The sequence below is a fragment of the Macaca fascicularis genome, chromosome 2, assembly GCF_037993035.2.
Source record: "Macaca fascicularis isolate 582-1 chromosome 2, T2T-MFA8v1.1".
NCBI classification, from domain to species: domain Eukaryota; kingdom Metazoa; phylum Chordata; class Mammalia; order Primates; family Cercopithecidae; genus Macaca; species Macaca fascicularis.
Window position 1 is genome coordinate 39,141,292 of NC_088376.1, and position 15,520 is coordinate 39,156,811.

General features: G+C 40.6%; 1 protein-coding gene across 3 annotated transcripts in view; it reads left to right on the top strand.

Moving 5' to 3' along the window:
* PCCB (propionyl-CoA carboxylase subunit beta) overlaps positions 1-15,520 on the top strand; it is a 91,431-nt gene that overhangs the window by 37,723 nt on the left and 38,188 nt on the right. For all 3 annotated transcript variants that reach the window (XR_012430724.1, XM_045385129.3, XM_005545836.5), the window contains exon 6: positions 6,305-6,415. Coding sequence is in view for 2 of the 3 variants with exons in the window: in XM_045385129.3 (XP_045241064.1) it covers positions 6,305-6,415 (111 nt within the window). In the remaining variant the exon portion in view is untranslated. The remainder of the gene's footprint in view (positions 1-6,304; positions 6,416-15,520) is intronic.

Here is a 15,520-nt window from a genome sequence, read left to right on the forward strand (position 1 = left end):
GCCACCTGCAGGGCCAGGCAACTGGCTCATGCACTTGTGGCTGCAGTGCACTTCTCCCTACCCCTGGGAGGTATGGGTTCTGGACAAAGGAGTTCATCCCCACTCAGTGTTATATCTTGAAATTGGGAGATTCTTTCAACCTGCAACCGCTGCCTGAGCTTGTTGGCTGACTTCCCCAAGGTTCCCTGTGAGGTACAATAAAGAATGGCTTACCTTGCTCTGCACTGGAGACTAGGAATGCCTGCAAAGCACTTTCCGCCACTGTTTCTACTTTTTTATTTCTTATTGCTCCCTAAATCAATCCCAGTCCTGGGTAAGGTTAAGGCCTTCCCCCGTGGCCTGGATTTTCAGGTTCCCCAGTGGGAATCTGAATGCAGCCTCTCCCCATCTCACACTCTGGAGACTTAGTTTTTCCCTTGTCTTATAGTGTAGACTGCAGACTGCCACTTCTTTAAAAGGTCTGTGGATTATTTCAGTTTTTCTGTTAAGTTCCTGTGTGGCTTCTTGGAAAAAGGGTCACCATGTGAATCTCAATACACTATTCTGTTCTTCCAAGTGGGAGAGGCATGCTAACACTGCCTCTTATCTGCCATCTTGGTGGGGGTGGAAAAACCAAAACCTTTCAAAATATTTTCTAACTTCTCTTGTGGGTTCTTCTTTTGCCTACTGCTTATTTAGAAGTGTTTTGATTAATTTTTACGTATTTGTGAATTTTTCAGTTTTCTATTGCTATTGAATTATAGTTTTATTCCATTGTGATCAGAAAAGATGTTTTTTTATGATCCCAGTCCTTTTGAATTTAAGATTTGTTTTGTGGATTAATGTATGGTCTCTCCTGGAGAATGTTGCATATGCATTTGACAAGAAGTGTATACTCTGTTGTTGGGCGGAGTGTTTATAGGTCTTTTATATGTATTAGTTTATAGTGTTGTTCAAGTGTACTGTTAACTAACTGATCTTCTGTCTGGTTGTTCTGTCTATTATTAGAAGTGAAATGTTAAGTCTGCAGCTATTATTGTGCACCTATTTCTCCCTATAAATTCTGTTAACTTTTGCTTTGTGTATTTTGGGGCTCTTGTTGCTTCATAGATTTTGGGGCTCTGTTAGGTGTGTATATTTTTATAATTGGTATATTTTCTAGATGTAGTGAACCTTTTATCAATATGTAATATCTTTGTCTCTAGTAAGTTTTTGATTTAAAGTCTCTTTAGTCTGATAGTAATATAGCCCCCGAGACTCTATTTTGGTTACCCTTTGCATGGAATATTTTTTTCCATCCTTTACCTCTTCGTGTCTTTATATCTAAAGTGAAGCTCCTCGGCCGGGCACGGTGGCTCAAGCCTGTAATCCCAGCACTTTGGGAGGCCGAGACGGGCGGATCACGAGGTCAGGAGATCGAGACCATCCTGGCTAACACGGTGAAACCCCGTCTCTACTAAAAAATACAAAAAAACTAGCCGGGCGAGGTGGCGGGCGCCTGTAGTCCCAGCTACTTGGGAGGCTGAGGCAGGAGAATGGCGTAAACCCGGGAGGCGGAGCTTGCAGTGAGCTGAGATCCGGCCACTGCACTCCAGCCTGGGCGACAGAGCGAGACTCTGTCTCCAAAAAAAATAATAAAATTAAAAAAAAAAATAAAGTGAAGCTCCTGTAAATAGCATACAGATAGATTCTGGTTTTTAAATCCAATCTGTCAATCCCTGTCTTTTAATAGAAGAGTTTAGTCCACTTATACTTAGTGTGATTGCTGAAAAAGAAGGATTTACTTCTGCCATTTAGTTATTGCTGTATGTGTTTTGGTTTTTTATGCCTCAGTCCCTCCATTACAGCATTGGGGTGGTGATATTTAGTTAAATTGTTTGCCTTTTTGATTCACTTCTTTCATTTTAATCATATTTTAAAGTTTGTTTTCTTAGTGGTTACCTTGGGGGTTATAATTAATATCTTAAACTAGTTGGAAGAATACCAGGTTAGCTTTAGTAGTACGTAGACACACTGCTTCTGTAACTCTCCATCTTTTTTTATGTTGTCATAGATTATATCTTTATACATGGTATACTCATTAACAGATTTATGATTGTTTCATACATTTGCCTTTTGTTTTTTATTTATTTTTGTAAATTTTATTTTTTGTGCAGACTCCTCTGCTGGGGCTGCCACTGCTGAGAGGAGCCGTAAATTGACCTTTTAAATCACATAGGAAAAAGACATTACAAACCAAAGTGCAACACTACTTTTTATGTTTACCTAGGAAGTTAGATTTATTAGTGTTCTTTATTTTTTCTCCTGACTTCATGTAGCATTTCTTCTATGGCATGTCTGTTGCGAATGAATGCTCTCAGCTTTTGTTGACTTGGAAATGTCTTAATTTTCCCTTCTTTCTTGAAGGATAGTTTTGCTGGATATAAAGTTATTGGTTGACCAGTTGTTTTGTTTCAATACTTCTTTTTTTCTTTTTGAGACAGAGTTTTGCTCTGTTGCCCGGGATGGAATGCAGTGGTGTGATCTTGGTGTACAGCAACTCCGCCTGCTGGGCTCAAGTGATTCTCCCTCCTCAGCCTCCTGTGTAGCTGGGACCATAGGCATGCACCACCATGCCTGAATAATTTTTGTGTATTTTGTAAAGGCAGGGTTTCACCATGTTGCTCATGTGGGCCTCAAACTCCTGGACTCAGTTCACCTCCCTTGACCTCTCAAAGAGCTGCAATTACAGGTGTGAGCCATCATGCCCAGCCTTCTTTCAATACTTTATTTTGTTTTTATTTTAGACACAGGGTCTTGCTCTGTCATGCAGAATAAAGTGCAATGGCATGATCATGGCTCATTGCAGCATTGACCTTGTAGGGTCAAGTAGTCTTCCTACGTCGGCCTTCTGAGTAGCTAGTAAAACACCACTATGCCTGACCAATTAAAAAAACTTTTTTTTTTTTTTTGTAGAGATCAGGGCCCACTATGTTGTCCAGGCTGGTCTCAAACTCTTGGCCTCAAGTGGTCCTCCTGCCTCATTCTCCCAAAGTGTTGGGATTACAGGTGTGAGCCAGTGCACCTGACTTTTCAGTACTTTAAATATGTCCCACCACCTTCCGGCCTCCATGGTTAATCTTACTGAGGATCCCTTGCATGGGATGAGTTGCTTCTATCTTGCTGCTTTCAAGTTTCTCTTGTTGCCTTTGTGTTTTGACAGTTTGACTATAATGTATCTCCATGTGGATCTCTTTGAGTTTGTACTGCTTGGAGTTTGTTGAGCTTCTTGGGTATGTATATTTATGTCTTTCATCAAATGTGGCAAGTTTTCAGTCATTATTTCTTCAAATCTTATCTCTGACCCTTTCTGTTCTTCTGGGATTCCTATAATGTCTATACTGGCGTGTTTGTTGGTTTCCCACAGGTCCCTCAGGCTCTATTAATTTGTCTTTTTCTTTTTTCTGGTTCCTCATACTGGATAATTTTAATTGTTTTGTATTCCAGTTCCCTGGTCCTTTTTTTCTGCTTGCTTAAGTCTGCTGTTGAACCCCGGAAATGAATTTTTCATTTCAGTTATTGTACTTGTCAACTCCAGGCTTTCTGCTTTGTTCCTTTTTATAATTTCTATCTCTTTATGGTGTTCTCATTTTGTTCAGACATTGATTTCCTAATTTCCTGTAATTTTTCCCCCACAGCTTTCTTCAGCTCATTGAACATATTTAAGACAGTTTGTGTAGCATCTTTGACTATTAAGTCCAATATCTGGGTTTCTTCAGAGACGGTTTTTGTTAAATTATTTTTTTCTTGTGAATGGGCCATACTCATTTCTTTGTATGATTAGTAGTTTTTTGTTGAGGATGGGAAATTCTGAATATTATGTTTGGAAGTTTGGAAGTCTAGTTCTCCCACTCTTCAGGAATAGCTGATTTTTGCTTGTCAACTCTTGGATCCATCTGCTTGAACTTTCCCAAGCTGTTTTTGCAAAGAGTATGTTCCTTATTGAATATGGTCATTGAAATTTTAGTTCTCTTGTCCCTGTGTTTAACCAGCAATCTCACAATAATTTCCTTAAATGTCTGTCTCCCAGAAGGGTGGAGGGGTGTGGACCAAACTACCTTTTTAAATCCCTTGTGGTTGAGAAGCTGCTTGAGCCCATCAGGGTTGAAACAATGCCAGCCTCTATGCTTGGCCCCTCAGCCATCAAAAGCAGTGGTCAGCAATCAGAACACACAACCTTGATTTTTCAAGATTGAAAAACCAAGATGCAAAGGTTCTCATTTCCCAATCTGGCACCAGCTGGCTACACTAGGAACATCTTCGTGGCTACCTGCCATGGTCTGTTGGCTGGGGGATTATAGCAGCCATGTTATTAATAAATGTGAAATTTACTGAAATTTACTTGCTGCTTTATCAAACTCTCCTCTGGGCCCTGAAGTGTTTGACTGGACTCCAGAGTTCAAAAATAGTTGCTTTGGACAGTTTCTATCAGTTGAATAGTTGTTTTGATCTTGGATTCCTGGAGCTTCCTATTCTCTCTTCTATGATGTCACTCAGCTCTTTTATGGTAAGCATATTTTTTTAGTGTACTATTTTAATTTCTGGTGTTTTTTAGCTGTATTTTTTGAGTTATTTTTTGTAGTTGCTTTAAGGGTTACTATATATCTTAATTTATCACAATCTGCTTCAAATTAATACTGACTTAATTCTGGTAAAACATAGGAGCTTTGCTCCAATGTAGCTCCATTTTTGCCCCCTTCATTTGTGCTTTTATTGTTATATAATACTCAAAACAGTGTTAATTATTACTTTATACAGTCTTGTCTTTCAAAGTACTAAGAAAAGAGAACTATACTTATGCAGTATTATAATCACATATTTATCATTTTCAGCATTCTTAATTGGTTCTTGTGGATTTGAATTACAGTCTGGTGTTATTTTCTTTCATCTAGTAGGACATTTTGAGCTGGTATGGGCAATGATGGCAGCCTTGGTTAAGAATGCCACAGGTGGGCCGGGCGCAGTGGTTCACGCCTGTAATCCCAGCACTTTGGGAGGCCGAGACGGGCAGTTCACGAGGTCAGGAGATCGAGACCATCCTGGCTAACACGGTGAAACCCCGTCTCTACTAAAAAATACAAAATAATTAGTCGGGCGTGGTGGCGGGCACCTGTAGTCCCAGCTACTCGGGAGGCTGAGGCAGGAGAATGGTGTGAATCTGGGAGGCGGAGCTTGCAGTGAGCCGAGATGGCGCCACTGCTTTCCAGCCTGGGGGACAGAGAGAGACACCGTCTCAAAAAAAAAAAAAAAAAAAAAAAAGAGAATGCCACAGGCTCTCACTGTTCTTATCTCAACTTTAGCAGTTTTTAATGAATAAACACTTATCAGTTTGTTACATTTGGCTCATTTTTAGAACCTGAAATACTCGTTTTTGACAATGTTGTCCAGTTGTTTTTGGGGAGAGAATTTTCTGAACTCTTCACTCTGCCGCAGCTGGAAGTCTCCCCAACTACCTTGGTATTTTTGCAGAAAGTACAGATTACATTTTGCACTGTCCTTAGCTGTGTAGAGATTGGGCTTAGAGCCAAGGCAGGCTGAAAAGCGCACCTACTTTTCCTAAACCGATGGGTCTTAGGAGAAGGAAAGGGGTTGGAAGTAAGGCAAAAGAGTAATTGGGCCTTTATCATCTTGCCTGGGTCTTTGAGCCACCACATCCTGTCTTTCCTAGGAGGTGGACTGAGGCTTAGTCCTTCACAACACAATGTCCTTATGGAGGCTTTCTGGCTCCTCCTACCTCCTTCTCTGCTGCATGCCTTGTCTGGGGATGGGCAGAGTAGACATTGGGTACTCAATGTCAAGAAGCACCTGCCTTGTACCCTTGCCAAGTGACTACTGTGTGCCTTCTGTGGAGGGTGTGGAGGGACTCAAAATAGAGGTCAGGGTGACAGGATAAGTGTTGGCTTTCCAAACTCTGCATGAGGTTTTCATTCTTCTTTCAGGCAGCTTTACACAGACAGGGGGCTTTGTGTTTGGAGCGGTGGTGTGGGTGATGGGACACACTCTGTACCTCATGCCCTTAGTGAAGGTTTTAGGGAACCTGCTGCGCAGGAGGGGAGGGGAGAGAAAATATTTGCCTCAGAAAGTAATATGCTGACCATCCCAGCAGTTATGGGGAGAAAATGCACATCTAATTCTTAAAGAACTTTACTGATTAGGTCTGTTGCCTCCTGTATAGAATTTCTGTGGAAAAAAAGCCAAATGTTAACGTATTGTTGTCTTTATCTTTCTGCAGATAATGCCTCAGACATCTCTGTAACCCGATGCCTTTGCTTTTCTGTTTTGGCAGAGGAATGTTACGGCATCCGGGGTCATCCCTCAGATTTCTCTGATCATGGGCCCATGTGCTGGTGGGGCTGTCTACTCCCCAGCCCTAACAGACTTCACGTTCATGGTAAAGGTAAGAAAGAAGGGCCTGTTTCTGGTGCCCTTTGATATTTGTGCAGTTCCTTACCTGCAATAAAAATAATTCCTGACCCAGATCTAGGTTATCTGCATTCTCATTGGCTTTCAGCATAGTGATGATAAGGTGTTAGTGGAGAGAGGGTTTTGGCATGAAATTTGTAGCCCATGGGGGTTCAGTGGCAGGGGGTGCTTATGTACTTCATTGCTGGGTGATTTTACTTGTTGATCTGAATTGCAAATGATTTTCAGGTAATCGATGAATCCTATCCTCTGAACAGATAGGTAACTGTTTACTGAGTCCTATTCAAGAAGTTTCTCATGGAAGGCTTTTCTGTAATCCGTTTATTGGAAAGTTGTTTCTGATGTTTCACCTTTATTTCTTCAGCTCCTTGTCATTTTATTACTTTGTGTCCACAATGGTAATGGATAAATCTGATCTCACACTTCATTTTGAGAGGTACATATCTTTATTACATGACTTTAACGGACTTATATTTTAAAAATATTTTTAAATGAAGTCTATTTGAACTTATACAAGAGTAATTACCATTAATCTCAAACCCTGCTTTAAAAAAATCAGCCTTAAAATATTAATAAAAGTGAACATTGGATGCTAAGACAGAACGGTTGGGGGGAAAAAGTAATGATAGCCATCCAACATGAGGAGAGGAGTTCTAGAGGGAATGTAAATGGGAAACCCTTTGTTCTCGAGGGAAGTTAGGCAGTAGGAATTCAGAAGTTTCACAAAGTGCTTACCACTTTGACTCAACTATTCTGTTCTTAGTGACATACTGAAAGCAGTGTAAGTGTTCAACAATAGGAGTAACTTTTATTAATCAAATTTAAGATGGGCCATACACAGTGGCTCACGCCTGTAATCCCAGCATTTTGGGAGGCTGATGCAGGTGGATCACTTGAGCTCAGGAGTTTGAGACCAGCCTGGCCAACATAGCGAAACCCCATCTCTACAAAAAAATACAAAAATTAGCTGGGCATGGTGGTGCATACCTGTGGTCCCAGCTACTTGGGAGGCTGAGGTGGGAGGATCACTCGAGTCCAGAATATCGAAGCAGCAGTGAGCCAAGATCGTGCCACTGCACTCTAGCTCTGGGTGACAGAGGAAGATCCTGCCTCAAAAATAAAAAAATAAATAAATAGAAGTAAGATGACCACTTCTCTTACTTGGTGGACAATGCAGAATTTTCTAAACTTTGCTTACTAAATCTATATATACATACCTAGCTGGTGCTACCCCCATTCTCTCCTCCTTCCTGCTGTTATGAAGGGAGGTGTGGGATCAATTCCTCTGACTAAAGTCATCCTTTCTTCTTGCTACACACATCCACGTTACTGAATATAACTCTCCACCCCTCTTCAGGACCCTTATACTGTCCCTTTGCTCCTTTCTCTTTAGTATCTTCAGTCTCTCTCTTGGTACTGGATCCTCCCATCAAAACTTAATCACGCTCAGGTCTTTCCTATCATCAAAACAAAAACTGTCCTCTAGCTGGCATACTTCTGTAGCTCTTGCTCTGTTTCTCTCTTGCCATCCCATTCTTCAACACATGTTAATTTAGCTTTGACTCCTAGACCACTAAATCATTTTTTTAAGGTCCTCAGTGACTTTTGCATCACCGTAAATGCAGTTTAACTCTCATCTTCGTCAGTCTTTCAACAGTGTTCCCTTGGCTTCCGTTATACCATATTCTGGCATTTCTTCTCACAACTCTGACCATACCTTCCTGGTTTCCATTGGCACTTTACATGGTTCCATTCAGACTCGATGCTGGAGTTCATTCCAACTGCTTTCTCTTTTAATTCTGTGTTTTATTCTAAGCAATCTCATTTTCTGCTTACAAAACTTTAGTTAATAATTGCATATTAGTGAGACTTCCTCTCTTGTCCTCAGCAATATTATCAAGCTGTCGCCATTCTACATCTTAAATATTCTGTGTATTTAATAAGAGTGCAGTGGAAAATACTAAGTCTCTTTTAAAGGACTACACAAGGTAATTATAACATTCTTATGGGAGGAAGAAACATGCAAGCATGAACATTCTATGAAAGTAGTGTAATGAGGAGTTAGCCCTACCAGGTGCCAGGATTTAAAACTACAATAACTAAAACAGTCTAAAGAACTTGTAAGTAAATGAACAGAAAGACCAAGGGACATTACAGAATTGATAAATAGAGCTACATCTATTTGGACATTATGATGAAAAGGATATTGTTCTAAGCAAAGTCACTGATAATAACAATTTCTTATGTCAGAGATACCAATGATTGCTGCATCACTAAATCCAGTTAACATTTCTCACCCTTTGTCTTACCTCTTCACAATATTTGCTCTAACTGATCACTCCAGTCTCATGACTTTAAATACTGATCCATATGCTGACAACTCTCAAATCTGTTTCTCCAGGATTATATGTTTAAGAGCCTACCAGAATTTCCATTTGAACTTTAATGGGTATCTCAAACTTAACAGGTTTTGATTTCTACCAAGCTCCTCCTGCATTGCTCTCTTACAGCCTTTGCTGTTTTAAATGGCAAGTCTAGTCTTCCAGTGGCTCAGGTAAAAGCTTTGACACTATTTGGACTCATCTTTTTGCTATCACATCCTAAATTTAGTCAGAAGGTCCTGTTGCCTTTACTTTAGAATATAATCCACAATATAATCAAATTGCTTCTTAGCACTACTACTTACTTCTTACTACCAAAACTGCTACCACTTTGATTCAAGCACATCATTTCCCATCTGATTATTACAGAATCCTCCTGACTGCTTCTGTCACTGACTCCTTTGAGAGTCAAATTTACAAATTTTAAAAATTTGTAATCATTTTAAATTTTGTAATATAATACATATTCAGGAAAGTACATAAGATACGTATAGTTTAAGTTATTACAAAGTGCAAATGTGTGTAAATAATATGCAGGTCAGGCTGGGTGGGGTGACTCACACCTCTAATCCCAGTGCTTTGGGAGGCTGAGGTGGGTGGATCACTTGAGGCTAGTAGTTTGAGACCAGCCTGGTCAACGTGATGAAACCCTGTCTCTGCTAAAAATATAAAAATTAGCCAAGTGTGGTGGTACGTGCTTGTAGTACCAGCTACTCGGGAGGCTGAGGTAGGAGAATCGTTTGAACCTGAGAGGCGGAGGTTGCAGTGAGCCAAGCGCGCCTGGGTGGCAGAGCAAGACTCTGTCTTTAAAAAAAAAAAAAAAAAATTAATAATAACCCAGGTCAGGAAATAGCTCTTCAAGAGCCCTGTCATGATGGTCCTTCCTAAGGATCACTGTAGCCTCCATCCTGCATAGAATTCTTTATTGTCTCAGCTTTTCTGGTAATATTTTTATTTGCTTTGCTTCATAGTTGAAAATAAAAATTGCCTCCCTAAACAATGTGGATTAGTGTTTCCTGTTTTGACCTTTATGTTAAGTGAAACCATGTAATATGCTTTCTTTTGTGCATGGCTTCTGGCTGATTATGTTTTTAAGATTTATCTATGTTGTTCTTGGAAAATGTAGTTCATTCACTTTAACAGCTCTGTAGTAAGTGTGTGTGTATGTATGTGTGTGTGCGTGTGTATATATAAGTGTGTGTGTGTGTATGGTTTTTTTTTTTTCTTTTTTTTGAGACAGAGTCTTGCTCTGTCACCCAGACTGGAATGCAGTGACATGGATCTCACCTCACTGCAACCTTTGCCTCCTGGGTTTATGTGATTCTCACACCTCAGCCTCCCAAGTAGCTGGGACTACAGGCATGTGCCACCACACATCCGGCTAATTTTTTGTATTTTTGGTAGAGATGGATTTTGCTATGTTGGCCAGGGTGGTCTCCAATACTTGGCCTCAAGTAATCCGCCTGCCTCAGCCTCCTAAAGTGCTGCGAGTACAGACGTGAGCCACCGTGCACAGCCATAGTAAGTATTTCTTTTTTTTTTTTTTTGAGACGGAGTCTAGCTCTGTTGCCCAGGCTGGAGTGCAGTGGCCGGATCTCAGCTCACTGCAAGTCCCGCCTCCCGGGTTCACGCCATTCTCCTGCCTCAGCCTCCCGAGTAGCTGGGAGTACAGGCGCCCACCACCTCGCCCGGCTAATTTTTTTTGTATTTTAGTAGAGACGGGGTTTCACCGTGTTAGCCAGGATGGTCTCGATCTCCTGAACTCGTGATCCGCCCGTCTCGGCCTCCCAAAGTGCTGGGATTACAGGCTTGAGCCACCGCGCCCGGCCCATAGTAAGTATTTCTTAACGTATTCATTCATTCCACTGCTGACGGACATTTAAATTATTTCAAGATTTTTGCCATTGCAAATGATGCCGATGTAAACATTTTTCTACATGTATCTTGGCATGCACATTTGAGTTTCTGATGCTGATGTGAACATTTCACATTAGAGGCAATCTTAGGTCATAGGATATATATGTCTTCAGCTTCTCTAGATAATGCCCGTCTGTTTACTAAAGAGGCTGCAGCCAGCAGTTTGAGAATTTCAGTTGTTTCACATCCTTGCCAGCATTTATATTAACATATTTTAATTGTGCCAGTTTGATGCTTGTAGTATAGTCTTTTATTGTGTTCTCAATTTGCTTTGACTCAATTTGCATTAGTCCATAACTAATAAGGCTGAGTGCCTTTTCGTATGATTCCTGTTCTTCTAAATTAAGGTATGTTTATGACTCAGAATGTAGTCTCTCTTGGTGAATGTTCCATGGGAGCTTCAGAAGAAAGTGTATTCTGTTGTTAGAGGAAGTGTGTCCATCATATCCAGTTTATTGGTACCGTTTTTCTTTAATTTTAAAAATGATTTCTATTTATTTTACTTTTTAAAATGTTTTTTATTATTATTATTTTTTATTTTTTGAGACGGAGTCTCCCCCCTCACCCAGGCTGGAGTGCAGTGGCGTGATCTCGGCTCACTGCAAACTACTTCAGTTCCCAGGTTCAAGTGATCCTCCTGCCTCAGCTTCCTGTGTAGCTGGGACTACAGGTACACACTGCCATGCCTGCTTAATTTTTTTTTTTTTTTTTAAAGTAGAGAACTGGTCTCACTGTGTTGCTTAGACTGGTCTTGAACTCCTGGGCTCAAGCAATCCTCCTCCCTCCCAAAGTGCTGGGATTACAGGTATAAGCTACCACACCTGGTCTTCTATAAAAAATTTTTAGAGACAGGGTCTCACTCTGTCTCACTCACCCAGGCTGGAGTGCAGTGGTATGATCATAGCTCACCAAAGCCTCGACCTCCTGGGCGCAAGTGATCCTCCTGTGTAGCTGGGATGACAGGCACATGCCAACACACCTGGCTAATTTTTTATTTAATTTATGTTTTTGAGACAGAGTCTCGCTGTGTCGCTCAGGCTGAAGAGCAGTGGTGCGATCTCAGCTCACTGCATCCTTGACTTCCTGGGGCCAAGCAATCCTCTCACCTTAGCCTCCTGAGTAGCTGGGACTATAGGTGTGTGCCACCATGCGTGGCCAATTTTTTAATTTTTGCAGAGACAGGGTTTCACCATGTTGGCCAGGCTAATTCTTATTTATTTTAATTTTTATAGAGACGGGATCTTGCCATATTGTCATAGGCTGGTCTTAACCCCTGGCCTCAAGTAATCCTCTCACATAGGGCCCTTGAGTTGCTGGGATTATAGGCATGAGCCACTGTGCCCAGCTGATTGGTGTTACTGAGTTCATCTGTGTCTTTATTGTTTCTGCCTGCTGGATCTGTCCACTTTTGATAGAGAAGTGTTGAAATCTTCAACTGTAACCATGGATTCATCTATTTCTCCTTCCAGTGCTATCAGTATTTGCCTCATGTTATTTTGATGCTCTGTTGTTAGGTGCATACACATGAAGGACTATTTGTCTCCTTGGAGAATTGACCCCTTTATCATTATTCAGAATTCCTCTGTATAATAACTTTCCTTGGTCTGAACCTTTTCTGTCTGAAATTAATATAGCTACTCCTGATTTCTTTTGATTAGTCTTGGCATGTAATGTATTTCTGCAGTCATTTACTTTTAATCTTTATGTGTCTATTTCAAGTGGGTTTTTTGTAGACATCCCATGTAGTTGTGTCTTGACAGATTCTTGATCCAGTCTGACTATCTGTCTTTTATTTTTTTTTATTTTTATTTTTTTTTTGAGACGGAGTCTCGCTCTGCCGCCCAGGCTGGAGTGCAGTGGCCGGATCTCAGCTCACTGCAAGCTCCGCCTCCCGGGTTCACGCCATTCTCCTGCCTCAGCCTCCTGAGTAGCTGGGACTACAGGCGCCCACCACCTCGCCCGGCTAGTTTTTTGTATTTTTTAGTAGAGACGGGGTTTCACCGTGTCAGCCAGGATGGTCTCGATCTCCTGACCTTGTGATCCGCCCGTCTCGGCCTCCCAAAGTGCTGGAATCACAGGCTTGAGCCACCGCGCCCGGCCTGACTATCTGTCTTTTAATTGATACATTTAGACCATTGACATTCAGAGAGATTGTTGGTATAGTTGGATTAATATCTACCATATTTGTTACTGTTTTCTTTTTGTTGTTTGTTCTTATTTTTGTCTTCCACTCTTCTGCCTTTTGTGATTTTAATTGAGCATTCTATGTGATTCCATTTTTCTCCTGTATTAGCATGTTAGTTATATATATATATATATAAATTTTTGTTTTTTACATTCTTTAGTGGTTGCCTTAGAGGTGGCAATATAATTTACAACTATTTTAAGTTCAATTTCAGATAACTTCTGCTTCCCAGGTTGTATGAGTATCTTATAATAGCAAAATCATTCTAATTCCTTCCTCCCATCCCTCATATCATATATATAAGATATGTGTACATAGTTGCCCTTGATCTTAGCCAAAAGGCTGAGAAGCGATGTGTACATAATTGAATTGTACATAATTAAATGTGTACATAATTGAATTTTTGCTATTACTTTGAATCAAAAGTTTTCATTTTACCTTCTTGAATCCTCTTTCTTTCTTTATGTATGTATAAGTTTCTGATCTTTATCATTTAGAAGAATTTTGCTGAACATTTTTTGCAAGGCAGGTCTACTGGCAAGAGATTACCTCAAGTTTTGTTTGTTTGAGAAGGTCTTTATTTTTCCTTCACTTTTGAAGAATAATCTTGCAGAATGCAGAATTCTGGGTTGGTAGGATCTTTCCCCTCAACACTTTAAATATTTCATTCTACTCTCTTCTTTCTTGCATGGTTTCTAAGAAAACTTGGATGTAATTATTATTTTTGGTCCTCTATAGGCAAAATGTTTTTTTCTTATGGCTACCTTTAAGATTTTTTCTTTGATTTTCTGTAGTTTGGAAATAATGTCTTAAGTGTAGTTTTTTGTTTTTTGTTTTTTTAGAGGTGGGGTCTCTTTGTGTTTCCCAGGCTGGTTCAAACTCCTGGGCTCACATGTTCTTCCTGCCTTAGGCTCGTGAGTGGCTGGGACAACAGGTGTGCACCACTATGCCTATCTTTCTCTGTGTAGTTTGTTTGTTTGTTTGTTTTGGCATTCATCTTGCTTGATGGTCTCTGAGCTTCTTGGATCTGTGGTTTGGTGTCAGACAATTTGGGGAACTTTTCAGTCATTATTACTTCCTATATTCTGTTCTTTTTTTCTCTTTCTGCTCCTTCTGGCATTCTCATTATGTATATGTTACATTGTTTGTAAGTTGTCCCACAGTTTTTAGATACTCCAGTTTTTTTTAATCTGATTTTTTTCTTTGCTTTTCAATTTGGGTGGTTTCTCTTGAGATATCTTCAAGCTCAGAGTTTCTTTCCTCAAGCAGGCCCAGTCTGCCAAAAAAACATATCAGATGCATTCTTTATTTCTTTTGCAGTGTTTCCAATCCCTGGCATATTTTAGTTTTTTTTAGAATTTCAATTTCTCACCTTACATTGCTCATCTGTTCTTGCTTGCTGTCTACTCTATCCATGAGAGCCCTTAGCATTTTGTTTATTTTTGTTTTTTGAGATGGAGTCTTGCTGTCTTGGCCAGGCTGGTGTTGAAGGCCTGGGCTCAAGTGATCCTCCCTCCTCAGCCTCCTGAGTACCTGAGACTACAGACACATGCCATTATACCTGGCAAACATCTTAATTGTTGTTTAAAATTTCTGGTCTGATAATTCCAACATTTCTGCTATGTCTGATTCCGGTTCTAATGCTTATTCTGTCTCTTCAAACTTCGTTTTTTGTCTTTTAGTATGTCTTATGACTTATTCCTGGTAGCTGGACATGATATACTAGGTAAAATGAACTATTGTAAATAGGCCCTTAGTAATGGTAAGGAGCTGGGGAAGAGGAAGTGTTCTGTAGTCTTATGAGTAGGTGTCAGTCTTTTAGTGAGCCTATGCCTCTGAACTATGAATATCATGTGTCTCTCAGTCTTTTGCAGTCTTTAGGTGGGACAGGGTGGCTAGAGCACGTTGGGGCTGGCCATTTCCCCTCTCCCACATGGAAGGCCAGAGCTGGCTAGAGTTTGGTATTTTTCTTCCCTCGGGTCAGCAGTTTCTGATAAAACTTCAGCAGGTTAGGCTCTGGTTATATAGTTTCGCCTGAGGGCAGACCCTGTTAAGAATTGTGCTCTGGTGCATTTCAGAAGGGTCTCTTTTTTCCCCCTATGCATGTCAGAAGCGTAAGGGAGCTTTTCTCTGATAATCACTGTGAGAACCTTGTTGAGTTCCTAGAGGTAAAACTCACAAAAGTGTGGGAGCCCCAATGACTGGCCGCCCCTGGAGTCTTTATCTCTCAGACTTGTCCATGCTGGGCCTCCAGCAATTTGTTAGTTGTAGTTCTGGATTTCATACATCAGCCCTGGCTCTGGGGGAGATTTGTGCTTGTGGGTTTCTGCCCTGCAAGGCTCAATTTTCTACATTTGCCAGTCGGTCTCCAGTTTTGGAGTGCTTTGTTCTGTGACCTCACCTCTCTGATGGATCTAAGAAAAGCTGTTGGTTTTTCCCCTGCAACTTGTTCAGCTTTTTATTTGTAAGGAAGGAGTATCAACTTTCAGCTTCTTATGTGCCAGACTGGAAACCTGAAATTCTGTGTTTCTAGTTTTTTTTTTTTTTTTTTTTTAACAGTTTCAAATAAGGCTGCTATAAACATTTGTTTCGAAGT